Below are 12,043 nucleotides of genomic sequence, written 5' to 3'. Positions count from 1 at the left end.
AGAAGTCTCCTGCTGGATCACCTATGCCTGAGAGTAAAGAGTCTTAGAAGTAAATATACGCCTTTAAAGGCCTTTTTGATGGAACTTTGAGCTGTAATAAAAACCAGCACATACTCTAAAGAATATGTATGAGTGTTTAGTTTTATTACACAAGTCTGGTATGCTACAGACTGATGTTTTCAGTAGATCCTTACTCTTTCCAGGATCAGGAATCCAGATAGCAAATTCTATATTTTTATTACCATGGCTGCAAGATATTTGGCTATGCAGAGTACAGTGTTTATAAAAGATTTCCCAAGAAAAAGGAATTTCTGGTGAAGAAAAACCTCTACAAGTTAGATAGTGGTATAGGACTACTCTGGTCTTTCCATGCACTGAGTTTGTTTTTGCTGATGAGCCCTTTGTTGCTAGCAAGATGCACAAAAGTGAGACTAAATTAAATCAACTGAAAGTCTTACCAGAGTTGATGCAATATCTTCCAGGTTATTTTCTAAGGCAAGCCATAAAGGAGGATTTCCTTTCTCATCTGGCACAGACATGTCTGCTCCCCTGGTACAAATAGCATCAACCACGAGAGGGAGCTGGTTCTTTATAGCTAGCTGTAAGGCAGTCTCTCCATCCTGAGTTCTGTAATAGGTACAGTTTGAAGTGTGTTAGTTCTGCATGAAAAACTTAGGCCTTGTGTTACAGTAAATTCTTGGCTTTGTCAACTGACATCATCTCACGTGTGTATCTTTGCTGTGGTAAGACTGTATCTCCACAGCCAAGCAACGCACCATGTTTTCATCACAGCTACGCAGTTTACCTTTCTTTCCCCCCCTCCCTTCAGTAGCAAGTGATTGATACCTGAAGTTTGAAAAGCATGTTAGTGTTCTTAGCTCAGAGACACTGTCATTTCCTTAAGTGCAGCCACTGTTTGAACAGAGTTCCTTCAGCGCAAGCCTACTGCCACAGAAGCAAACAGCTTTGTCTGCACTGCGGTAAGACTTCAAGCAACAGTCAGAAATACCAACTGTTAAAAAATGAAGTCAGAACAGCAGCACTAGGCAGTTTGTACCCATGACGTTCATTACATTATAGCTTGCCAAATTTCAAAGACAGCTTGTCAGTCATGTAAGCAGATAAATGTTTTGTTAAGTCTAATATCAACTTGTCTAGGAGATAGGAGGCAAGTTCTATCAGAATCTTGTTGTTGGAGCTACATCTAATTAGTTTAGATGGTAGAACACATGCAGCTCTGACAAGCCAGCAAATAGATGAGACTATAGACGTTCAACACCATGTCTCTAGGACTTGAGAGTGTTACAGTGGATTCTCTTCTACCTAGAATTAAGTGGCAATTCCCTCTGCAGCCTCAAGAGGAAATACTGACCAATGGAGCTATATATAGGTCCAAGTTCACATACGTAATCCCTCAGCCATAACTAGTGCCATATAAAAAGCACAAAACGCGTAACTATGCACAAATCATGATTTAAAACCAACTTCAAGCCATTATATAAAGACAGTCATCACTATCTGCACTACCTACTAGTTAAGATCTTACCTGACATTTATATCTGCCTGATGTTCCAGCAAAAAGAGTGCACTCTTACTGTCTCGTCTCTGTATCGCCATATGTAGCAGAGTCTGTCCGTCCGACATCGTGTCATTGATGGACGCCCCAGATCCAAGCAGCTGAGCTGCTATTGTGTGCATGCCTGAAGAGTTAAAGCTCATTAGTATTTTACCTTCAGTTCTGTAAGAGACACTGAAGATCAATAAATAAAGCTTCAAGCTTTCAGTTTTCAGTAATTACAGTAGGAGATGCACTGAATCAAGGCTAGAACCTATTAAAATGTACATACACGAGCTAAACCAACTCATGACTCTTGAATATTCATTTACAGACATTGAATATTGATTACTGAGTCCTTTCAGTCTTGCTTGAAGACATAAGATATGGTCTGGTATACAGCAGAGCTCTCCCACTAGTTCTGCCAACCTGAATGTTGTACAGTCCTCCTTAACCATACCTAGCTTAATTCTTCATATCACTTCAGACTTTTGTTGGAACATATTAACTTTGGTATTTCATTCATAAGCTATGCTTTTGAATACTACTGTATTAGATGTTTAGCTTAGTTCCTCCTCCTTTATCTCAGAAGCAGATAAGGGCAATGGTAGAAAGAAAGCTACATTTTAGTTTCCTTTCATCGGAAAGGAAAGTGAAAAGCCTGGACAGTAAAGATGTTTGTCATACACAGATGACACCTAGCACTCCTGTACAGAGCAACACCACCAAGCATTCTGCCTCATCTCTTAAGTCCAGAGTGAGTTGTCATCCCCCACACAGCTGCTGTTTCCAGCTCAGTAGGACCACACTTAAATTGATTCAGTAGTGACCACACCACCTCTTTCTTTTGATGATGCCCTGATACTGTTGAAATGTCACTTGGCTGCAAACAAAAACATCTAGTTTCCCCCAAACCATTCCCCTTCACATTTCAGACAAGAAATGCATCTTCTGAATCAGTATTTCAAGTTCCATTCCCCTTAGCAGCTACTTACAGTAATGCTGACTTTACAAAGGGAAGGTGAGCTACTTTATTAACCAGTGTCTAGAACAGAGTTAACCACGAAGAGATGGTAGAGTGATCTCATATGAAAGTTACCAGGGAGTTCTCAGGGGAACAGTTCCACAGAACTGTGAGTACAGTTGTGGGCAAGAGGCTCCAGGCTACCTGCTAGTCAACAAGGGAAGCTGTAGGGCTAGAAATCTATCAGTAAGTCAGATATGAACATTCAGTTTTAGAAGCTGAAGACTCATCTAAAGCTCTCCCTGATAGCTTCTCACCAGCAGCACAAGTCAGGACATGAGCACACACCTGCCGTTTTGTCTTAAAAAAGAAAATTTAAATAAATAAATAAATAAATAAAAATCTTATCCACATCATAGCTTCTGTATCTTTGTAAATTCACATCTTGTTCTGAAGGCACATACCTGTCCAAAGAGCCAATCCCAGCACAGTCTGGTCTCTCGAGTCCTTTAGACTGAAGTCAGGAATAATTTGCAAGTTGTTGGTAGCATGAAGAGCATTAGCTACAAAAAAGCATAAGGAATTAGAGCATTCTTGTACTTGACCTGCAGTTGGACATTGAAAGCTGCAGAAGTAGCAGCATCACATTTTGAAGTTGGCTCTTCCTTTAGCATTCAGTTTGAAAGATCTGAGCAAGATTCCTTCAGTTTCCCAGATGTGATACTGCTTAGGACTCAGGTAGTATTGCCACTACTGTCTAATCTTAACACTTATACTAAATAACATTCAACTTTCTAGCTAAGAGGCTTAACCTGCCTCCTTTCTACCTTCATTTCCAAATACAGTGGCATATAGAAAGCTCTGAGAATGAAGAGTGGAGGCTGTACTGCAAGATGGTGGCAGCATCCAACCTTCTCAGCTCCCTGGGATGGAGGATATTCTCCCAATTCACCTACTCTCTTCTAAATCCCACTTATGGCAGGAGACAAAACAGGCCTTGCTTCCGCTGTCAAACTCCCTTCCTGCTGCTAGAAAGAAGCTGAACTAGTAGCATTTAATAGACTGTCATCTGCTAGTATATCAGTACTCAAGTCTCAACTCTATTATAATACCACCATTATTCTGTACAAAATCCTCTTACTGAAAGAGTTGAGGAAGGCAAAGAGTCTCACCATGGAAAGATGCCTTTATCCATATTGGATTCCAGCATTTACTTGAACCAAATACTTTGACAGGGAGAGAAAAGGGATCTCAGTTTACAGCTAGAATACAACCTGGGGCTAAGTGTTCAAGTCCATTACCTACAGTGGTGAATTTAGAAAGATTCATGGGCAAATTAACTTTCTAGTCTTAACAAGCAGATGATTTGAGTTTAAGACTATGTTTAGCCAGTCTTATTAATTACTCTATTTAATGTTTACAGGAAGACATGCTTGATTAGTAGTTTGTCAAAACACAGTTTAGATGCCATCTTGGCACACCAATCCACTACAGCATCAATACAGTCTGAACCAGAAAAAAAATAATACCTTTTTGTTCCAGGATGACTGACACCACGTCTGGGTGATTGTAAGCAATAGCCATGTGAAGGGGAGTTTGCAGATAAATATTCTCTGCTGTTGGAGAAGATGCATCCTTCTGACCAAGCACTGCTTCTGCCGTCTGGATGTTTGGATTGGCTCCTTGTTGCAGAAGTTCTGCTGTCAGGTTTGCCAGCCCGTGCCTACAGGCCGTATGCAATGGCGTTTCTCCCTTTAGTAAACAGGTACTAGGTTAACAGCTTGAGACATGAGGAGAAGCAGCTTTTAAATTACTATGCCCACAAGAATTGGTGTGAAAAGCTTAACGTCTAGTAGGCAAAGCTCCTTAGGACTTCAAACTACCCGAGTTAGCCTATATTAAGGACTTTATCGCAACAGGCACTGAGGAAAGTGTTAAAAGCTTCTTAACAACTGGTGATGCTGCAAGAACAGTGCCACAAGAATGCAACATTGTCTGATCACTAGTAAATATCTGAAAATAGGCAAAAGGCTCAGCAGGTATTCCAACTTGCTTTAAGCTATGGTTAGCAATGAGAGATCTCTTCTAACATTTCTGCAGATAAATAAGGAAACTTTCAGACAACAGTTTCTGCTTTTACCCATTTGTTTTGGTGGTTGACTTTTGCTCCATGAGTTGCTAAGAAGAGAGAAGCTGCCTCATTTCCTGCACCAGCTGCCCTCTGAAGCAAGCAGTTTCCTAAAGAAAAAACAGGAACACTGTTAGAGTGGTGTTCCAACCACACTTCAATACTAACAAGTGTGCTAGCACCTTCCCCACTACCTTACAACATTAAAATTTGAAGCCAACAAGGAAAATCCTATCTACTAGTAGTCCCCTTGCAAGACTGCACTGTCATGTGCACTACCATTTAGCAATTGCACATTTTGAAACTGTAAAGAGGATATTAGGACCTGGCAAAGAACCCAGATTTTCTATTACTTCCTGCAAGTCAAGCTCAGCTTGGGACTGTCAGTGTTCCAGCTCTGAGTAAAGCTACTACCACCTACTATTTATTATGCAGCAAATGCTGTCAAAACCTCATTCAGCTCCTCAGAGCAATTAACTTACAAGCCTTTCACCTACACAGAAATACAAACCTCTGTTTTACCTGTTACTGTGTCTGGAGCATCTGTATTGCTGCCTCGTTGGATCAACCTTGCTGCAAAACTGTTCTCATCAAATGAGGTTCCATTTACAACAGGGGCATCCTCAAAAGGGTTTACAGACTGATCAGACGATACAGTGATATACTGAACTGCAAGCCACAGAGCTGTGCTTCCTTCATGATCCTTCAGTTCCAAGTCTAGCCTAAAAATAAGAATTAGTGTTCCCCAATTTATACCTTAAAAAGTGGTTTGCCAATGCAGCTTGAGTTTCAAGTGTCTGAACAGCTGTACTAGTTTGTCTAATACCCCACTGACAACTTTTGCTTGCCAAGAAGCCTACTATAGCTCCAGTTACTACAGAGAATTTGTGAATACTCTGAAACAAGCAAGACACCTTTTAGTGACTACTAGATTTAAGCTCATTGCTCCTACGATAAGCATGGCCCTGGTAGATTTGGGCTCCCACTAAGTGTAACAGAGGTAAATCCCCTTGTCTTTGAGTAAATTGTGTACAAGAGCTGCAAATTCAACTACCAAGAAACTGAATCAAACGAAGTATTTTACTTCATCACCCTTAGCCACCCTGTATTAGCTTTAAGCAGAACCCAAGTTGAACTCAAGAAAGCATTCAGATGTTTTAAGAGTCTTATTACTCCTTTTAGCTCCACTATGAATGAAGTTATTGCTACATTATTTCACCTAGTTGTCTTTGAAAAACACACAGATGTAGTTTGCTTCCTCTTTACAGTAGGGGAAACACATACTTGGCTTCTGGCATCTTAAGTTATGCAAAGCCTTTACACTTTTGCATCCCAAGCCTATTGCTAGCCTTATTATAAGGCAAAAAGGCATAGAAGAGTTGTTGAACCAGTTTTCCTATCTTCACTGTATAAGGTAACCTCAGTGTATTTTACATTTAAGTGAGACTTACTGTTTGCACTGGAGAAGCTGACTGAATACAGGTTCATTCCTGACCACAATTGACACATGTAATGGGGTCCTGTAATTGGAGCAAAATACAGTTACATTAGTAATAAGTGAGATGCTTAAGATTTTGTCCATGGTCACCAAGATGCCACTACAGATTTATGGGGTTAACTTTTGTCTCTGCTTTCAGGAGAAAGGCACAAGTACATCTTGGAGAAAAAAAGAAAAAAGAAAAAGAAAAAAGAAGAGCAATCTACCCTTTTAGTGGACATGATTCCAATTAATTTAGTAGTAAGCAACTCTACACTAATGTAAGAGCTAACCTTCATGGAAAAAGCACAAGAGCTTGACCTAACAGAATTGATTAGTTGATTTAAGTCTTCTATATCATTTTATGTACCAGTTTGCCAGCCCAACCTAACCTGTAAAGCAGTTTACAGGCCCTACACTTCAGATAATTTCAGTTTCACTGACAGCTTCAGAGAGAGGCCTTTCAGAAATACTATTTGTCATCTTACTTGGCTTGCTTTACTGTTCAGTGATTCAATAAAGGCAAATTATTTGTGTGCCATGTGTTCTAACACAATCAACTTGCCCCAGCTTTCTATAGCTAGGCTATATTTAGTTGGTCCTAACAGGGTACCATTCAGCCTGCACCGCTTTCTGCTTTGAGTGCTACTCACAGGTCTCAAACTGGATTAATGAATTCACCTTTCCTGCTTCCAGTATTACCTCTGCTTTGCTGACAGACCTGAGCAGGTTCTAAGCAGGCTGCATCTAACCACTACAGTATTATCTGGTAGCAGACTTGACTTCACCCAGTATTTACCTTCCTTTGTTGTCTTGCATATTTGGATTGGCTCCTGCTTGCAAGAGGGACTCTGCTATCTGTGCCATCTCTGCCATGACATCTGGCAAATGCTTCTTGGGGCTGTATGACGCCACCAGGTGCAGAGGAGTCTCCTGGTCTCCCAGTGTAGCAGCATTCACACGGGCACCATTTTTAATGAGAAAGTTTGCAGCAAATTTATCTCCTTTTGTGAAACAAAACAAGGTTATTTATGGATATATACTTTATATACCCTATATACTTTATACAAGTCCAGAAAATGGATACATGATTGCCCTTCATACCATACAATCATTCCAATACATGCGTCTGTTCTCAGAATGGCTTAGAAATAGGTAACTTCAAGTACACTTCGCTGCAAAGTCAGGATTAATAATACTTCATAACAAGCCGTTGGAGAAAGTGTTTTGCCCAGAGGTTACAAGTCACTCAAGTTCACATACTGGTTTACCTATGGTGATACTGAGTTTGCTAGCTCCTCTATCAAGATAAATCCATTGCTGCTTTAATGCAAAATTGGACCAGTTGTGAGACTAAACATACAAGTAGTTTTTGAACAAAAGGTACTATTGCAGGGCATCAGTCAAAAGTGCGTAGCTGAGGTTAGTCCTCATCTGTTCAGTCTTGCTACATAAACAAGCAATAACACAGCCTTTGCTCTCAAAAGTATAGGGTAAGGGCTTCAACAGTTAGGACCCACCATGCATGGCATTACTAAGAATGCCCTCTTGAGAGCTTCTGAGAAGTCAGAGTTTAGGCCCACTTCAGTATGTGAAACCTTGGACTTGAAACACCAAGATGAGAGAATGATTTCAGAATAATACTAATTCCACTTACACCAAAGACTACTTCGAATAGACATATTCACAAGTTGCTTGTCCTGAATGCAAGACTGGAGAACAAAGACTGCCTGTCTAAGCAATATAGATTGACGTGGTATTTCTGCCAGCAAAAACCAAAATCTCATTTTCTGATTTCCATATCAGACATTCCCCCACTCTCCAGTGATCACAAGAAATAAGAATCATGTGGCAAGTTCAGACAATTTGCTTTAGCACCATTTCCAGAACATGTGATTGTTAACAGTGATTAATTCACTGAAGCTTTGGTTACTCAAAAGCAAGCATTCATTCTCCAAGCTCTAGTTTAGACTGAAAGCAGACATTAGAACTAGAGGACAAATGCTAGTATTAAGTATGAAGAGCAGCCTGTTGCAATCTTTCTAGTGCTTTATAGGGCTGCAGCCATCACAACACTGACCTATGCCTAGAAGGTCTCCTATTCCTGCTGCTGAAGTTTCATTCACAGGATCAGACACCAGCATTACCCTGTTTAGATACGTAGGAGATTAAAAGAAGAAGATGGGAGCTGTATTTTGAGCTCACAAAACTTAATCTACTTCTAAGAGTCCAAAAGAGCTTGCTGCTAAAAATAAACTTACGCTTTTAATTTGTAGCACTACAACACCCGTGAGGTCCAGTCACAGGTAAGGTTCCTGTTGTACTTGGCTTTCTGGAACAGAGCTGCCAAAGACAGCACTGCAGGCAACTCGTACCACGAGGTGTTCACTACAGATTTTTACCAGACTTTGGCCAGAGGCCAAGATGCTGCTGCTCCGAAGCCTTCAGAGTACTGTGGCCATGGCAACCAGGTCCTACTGTGCTCCAGTTCTCATAAGATGCATTTTCCACTCTAAGGTGGAGAACAGCTCAAGATAATCATGCAGTTGTACTCAGACTCCACTCTAACTATGCCACTATTCACCGGAGCTTTGAAGATATTCAGACTAGCACAGAAGCACCTCTACCTGCTCCTTATCTTCTTCTAGTCAGTTTTTCCTCCCCTAAAAGTGCTGTCCAGTAGCAAGGACCCTTGCTGTTAACCACAATCACAAAGCAGCATATGCTACATTCAACACAGGTCTAGAAAAAGGATTCATCTTTATTTGTGACTAGGCTGTCATGCTTGATTCAACTATTTGTCAGAAAGACACTGTGTTGTCAAATTAGAATACTCTCAGTATCTCCCTACATTTCTTCCTTTGGCAGACAATACTCTACTAGATTGCTTCTGGATGTCATGTACTGTAAGTTCCGTTTACTAACCAGGAGGCTAGCTTTCAGATCCCAAATATGAGTTAGTTTGTTTTAAGTTTAAAAAAAAAAAAAAAGGAAAGAAATAGGACAAAGTTCATCATTGACTACAATTTTTTAACTGAAGTGTCAACTACAAAGTGACACAGGAATAGACTTTGGAACATATATTCCACACTAGGAACAACTGCAAGTTAACAAGGTTTCATATCCTATTTACTTACCCCTTTGGATGGCTTTATGTAACAGACTCCAGCCTCTCTTGTCTGCCCTGTCTACGTCAGCCTTGTAATTGACCAATGTAGTTGCAATACTCTCCAATCTTTGGGCAAGGGCTAAATCCAAAGCAAGATCACCATTGTGATCCAATTCATTGAGCTTCCCAGGGAGCTACAACACAAATTCAGTCAACTGACATTAGTCAGAGCTATGCTCACCAGTCCAACATAATATTTTAACAGCCCGTTCCAACTACCGTAATGTTAGACCTTCAGTCCTAATGCAAAATGCTAGTGTCACATCTAGGTAAGTGCACCTTACACAGGAAAACAATCAGAAGACTAGCATCACCACATGCAAGTCTACCCAGAGGGCTGTTCAATGAGAAAAAAGGAGTTCTGTTTGCAAGCCCTGTTTAACTCACAGAAAGCAAAACTAGTACACTCTTAAAAGATGCTACCTATATAGGCATATTCAACATAGTACTAGGAATAATTTTTCAATTATCCCCTTAAAATACCTCAAATCCCAATTGGATTAGCACCTAAGGGTGCTAAGTACTGCTACAGTCCCAGCTTCCAATTAGGATCTGAGGCATCTTAAAGGACTAATTGAATAATTCTTGATAATTAATACTTGAATAATTTTTCCTTTCCCCTTCTTGAGGGACAACCTATTTGCTAGCTGTTTAGTGTTCATCCAAACAGAAGAAATACCCATTACTTCAAACATGAAATAGATGACAAAAAAGCATTCATTCAAAGAAATGATGCTTACTGAACTGCCATGAAGCAGCAAAGTTGACTATTATACCATTCACCTTTAAATGTGCACAGCAATATCAGGTCTTGGATTTTATTAGATATAATCTATTGCATGCAAGACATTTTAAAAGTGTTACGAATCATTTCTGAATTATGTATTTATGGAGCCTTCACTGCTAGACCTCCATTACATACATAGAAGTAGCTATGGCAAGGATAAACATGCAAATAAGAATCAGTGACAAAAAAAAAATCAGTAACAAGGTTCAGACTGGTAGTCAGAAACTAGTTATTTGAAACAGCAAATTGTAGAAGATACATCAAGTGAGTCTCACTATACCTGTGAATCCATTTCAATAAGATACAAAAAGACTACATCTTCTCTCTCAACTTTAATAGCCTTATGCAAAGGATATTCTGTCTTTGACTTGAACATTTTATATAATAACTGAGCACTCATGCTACTGAAGTCTTCTTTACGCAAGTCATCCTAGAAGCAATAAAGAGGAAAAGGGTAAGCAATACTGTTTTACTTACAAACAAGGCATTGCACAATGCAATTATGAAGTTCACAAAACGAGTTCAGTTAAAAGCTCCATTTTGATTACATCACAAGCAGCAGGAACGATCCAAGAGAGCCTTTTAAGACTAAGAAAAAACACTCAGGAAGTTTTACATCTTACGTTTTAGCTTCAAGACGGGTTAGTGAAATTTTTCTTCCCTTTTGCCTACAGACGTGGAAAACTAACATTTTACCAGACATTACAGCAGATTAACATCTAGCCTCTATAGTAATTCTCCATCTGGATTTAAATCACAGATTAGTTTTGTGACAAAAAGGCCTATGACTATTGGAGACTGACAACTTCACAGAACTTTGAAAAACTCTGAATAAAAGTAAACAGCAACTTAAACAGTATGAAGACCTTAGGTTTGAGTTTGTTTCTGTTTAGTCAGATGAGCACTATCTCATTTTCACATAGAACACAGTGTCAGAAGTTAGGAGCCATAAGCAGGAAAGAGTTAAAATGGCTGACCTGCAGTTTCAGATACAAGAATCTTTTCATATATTCACAGATCAAAGCAGTCCCCTCTGCTTTGGCATTGCCAAACAAAGAAACATCTGCATCTGGAGGATGCATTTTAGATTTAGAATAACCTAAATCCTCATGCACTCATCTGGTGTTGACAGGTCTTATTTTAAAGGCTAATCCATTACTCAGTTAATCAAACTCTCCTCAAAGTAACAGATGAGAGCAAGTGAAACTTCCAAGTCAGTTGCAAGACTCCTTGCCACTGCCTCCATTAGAGAAGATAAACTCCTCCCTGGTTTCCGTGGATTATTTTTAGAAGTAGAAGTAGGCCTGGGATTTGTGAGCTGTATAGAAAGAGACCAACTACAGTTGAACTTCTGAGCAGTCCAGATTTGATAAGCAACCCTCTTGCTTATTAGAATACAGTCCCTTTGGTTTGGCTCACGTTCAGGAAAGCAAGAAACTTTTTACAGTGAAGTATTCCCAACAAACAGAACAACTCTTCAGGCTATAAGCAACTTCCCCCTCAGTCAAGACATTCACAGCAAGATAGATAATGGACATAACCTCTAAAGACAAAAAAAATTTTAGAGAAGGAGCCATTTATTGTGCTTTGTTTCAAGCATATAATTATGAATTAGTATTGTAGAGAATACCAAATAACACCATGTCAAAAGCACACATTATGAAGATAACCAAGACAGATGGGAAGGGAAAAGTCACTCCTGCCTCAGAAGCAGCCCCTTCACTCTCACCAGGGGCAGGGCTGGCAGATTTGACAGCTTTTTATCAATGCTGTTCCTCCTTGCAAACATAAAAGGGTCAGCTTAATAGGTCACCTCAGTCACTGAAAGTTATCAGGAATCCGTGTAATCCCCACCCCAACTGGAATGCTTGACTTCTAGCATACCAAGAGATACTCCTGAGGTTAGACAGTACAGTAAGTTAAGCAAATTCTACCGATTAAGTTCCTATACTCTGCAAACATT

General features: G+C 39.8%; 1 protein-coding gene across 2 annotated transcripts in view; it reads right to left on the bottom strand.

The window, feature by feature from the left end:
* Positions 1-12,043, bottom strand: part of ANKFY1 (ankyrin repeat and FYVE domain containing 1) — a 34,199-nt gene that overhangs the window by 10,936 nt on the left and 11,220 nt on the right. Inside the window, exons 6-15 of one of the 2 annotated variants that reach the window (XM_074845553.1) lie at positions 10,361-10,510; positions 9,262-9,427; positions 6,924-7,128; positions 6,099-6,167; positions 5,170-5,369; positions 4,660-4,757; positions 4,049-4,271; positions 2,984-3,082; positions 1,547-1,700; positions 459-627 (exon numbers count right to left, since the gene is read on the bottom strand). In XM_074845553.1, the coding sequence (XP_074701654.1) occupies positions 459-627; positions 1,547-1,700; positions 2,984-3,082; positions 4,049-4,271; positions 4,660-4,757; positions 5,170-5,369; positions 6,099-6,167; positions 6,924-7,128; positions 9,262-9,427; positions 10,361-10,510 (1,533 nt within the window). The remainder of the gene's footprint in view (positions 1-458; positions 628-1,546; positions 1,701-2,983; positions 3,083-4,048; positions 4,272-4,659; positions 4,758-5,169; positions 5,370-6,098; positions 6,168-6,923; positions 7,129-9,261; positions 9,428-10,360; positions 10,511-12,043) is intronic. The other variant, XM_074845554.1, reaches the window with a different exon arrangement.

Source organism: Strix aluco, chromosome 19, assembly GCF_031877795.1.
Source record: "Strix aluco isolate bStrAlu1 chromosome 19, bStrAlu1.hap1, whole genome shotgun sequence".
NCBI lineage: Eukaryota > Metazoa > Chordata > Aves > Strigiformes > Strigidae > Strix > Strix aluco.
This window is presented reverse-complemented; position numbering and strand designations above follow the sequence as displayed.